General features: G+C 55.9%; 2 protein-coding genes across 2 annotated transcripts in view; one reads left to right on the forward strand and one right to left on the reverse strand.

Annotated features, from left to right (window-relative positions):
• Positions 1-32: 32 nt before the first annotated feature.
• On the forward strand, positions 33-987 carry CSUI_002375 (uncharacterized protein). The gene has a single exon (XM_068062577.1). The coding sequence runs from the start codon at positions 39-41 to the stop codon at positions 276-278; it is 240 nt and encodes a 79-aa protein (XP_067925445.1). The 5' UTR covers positions 33-38; the 3' UTR covers positions 279-987.
• Positions 640-1446, reverse strand: part of CSUI_002376 (thioredoxin) — a 5793-nt gene continuing 4986 nt past the window's right edge. The window contains exon 6 of the mRNA XM_068062578.1: positions 640-1285. Coding sequence (XP_067925446.1) covers positions 1234-1285 — 52 coding nt within the window. The 3' untranslated portion in view covers positions 640-1233. The remainder of the gene's footprint in view (positions 1286-1446) is intronic.

Genomic DNA, 1446 nt, shown 5'->3' on the forward strand with positions numbered 1-1446 from the left:
GGGGGGGGGGGGCGCGAGTAGTCCAATAAGGCGGAGACATGAGGGAGGAATCCCAGAGCAAACTTCAAGACGCGCTGAGACCCCGCCTCGTGACATTGCTTTTTCAGGACTCCACCGGGCGGAACATCACCAGGCTCCCTCTGTACTTGAGTAGGATGGGCAGTGGTATCACGCGTGCAGTTGCACGCTCTCCTCATCATATGAGACTAAGAGACTTGCTTACTACCGCTTCAACAGCCGGAGGTCACGTCAGCCTAGACCAGTTGCGTGATCGCTGAGGTGACCACATGGACCTTGGGAAAGCTGAGAACGAGTGTGGGGGTCTGTGGCAGCTAGACACCTCCGGCCGATGTACCTGTCAGCCTATAGTTCTTGGGCTTGGGGGGCATAGAGCCGTACGACCAGCCAACTGCTGCGCATTTCGTCTCTGGCGGCTTCGTAACCGCACACAGCGTTTTCCAACCAGCAGACCTGTGGTGTTTGACGGTACGTGACCGTTCTACTCACCAGCGGAGAGTCTCGGTGCCCCGGTGGCGTTGCATTGTTGATCGTCGAGCGACTCGGTTACTCCTGTCTCCCAAACAGCGAATACCTGTCGAGCGGTCGTATATTCTAGCCTCCAGTGTGCACAGGGTGCGCACCAACTCATGTGCTTTCAGAACCTTTAATACCGGGGGTGACGACGTTCGCACGGTGCTGCCGCGTGGAACGCAGGCAATGTCCGTAGCGTGTTGACCCAGGCCATCGAGAGCATGTGAACAGACGCGGAAGAAAATACAGAAGGAATGACGGAAAATAGTCATCACCATCTGGAAGCACGTAAGGAACGGGCTAGTGAGACTGCCAGGCACTCAAAAGCGAAGTCGATTCATCCATGACAGCCGGCCGGACGGAACTTTGACACGGACACGACGTCAAATTACTAGGAGAGAACTCGCGGTCGCGTCTCTGCGCCTAGAGGCGGCTGACTCATGCAGTACCCACTTAGCACCCTCGCGCACGTTGGCAGGCACACGCGCTGAACCCACAAACAAGTCGGTGCCTCCCTGGCCACAAAAGTACTACACCGTGTGGTAAAGATGGTCTCGGGCCGCCCGCACACGCAAAAAGCGTGGGACCCGACAAAAGTCGCTCGACGATTGCTGGACCCCGAGCAAACGCGCGTCGAGCATATTTCTCCTTCATAATTCGTCTTTCTTGTCAGATACTTTCTCTTTCTTTTCCTCTTTCCGATCAGCCCACGCCGGCATCTTCCCAGACGGGACCACCTTGAACCGGGCATTGCCTGCGAGGAATTCACGACACAAAACGCCTCCAGGAGAGGATCCAGTGAACGAGTTTCTACGGAACTCCAAACAGCGACACTAAGGGTTACTGTCGGGCACAACAGTGTGACACTCCTCACTGTCTCGAGCAGATTACTACTAGCGAAAACTGGAAAGCCCT

This window comes from Cystoisospora suis, assembly GCF_002600585.1.
Source record: "Cystoisospora suis strain Wien I chromosome Unknown contig_1013, whole genome shotgun sequence".
Lineage (NCBI taxonomy): Eukaryota > Apicomplexa > Conoidasida > Eucoccidiorida > Sarcocystidae > Cystoisospora > Cystoisospora suis.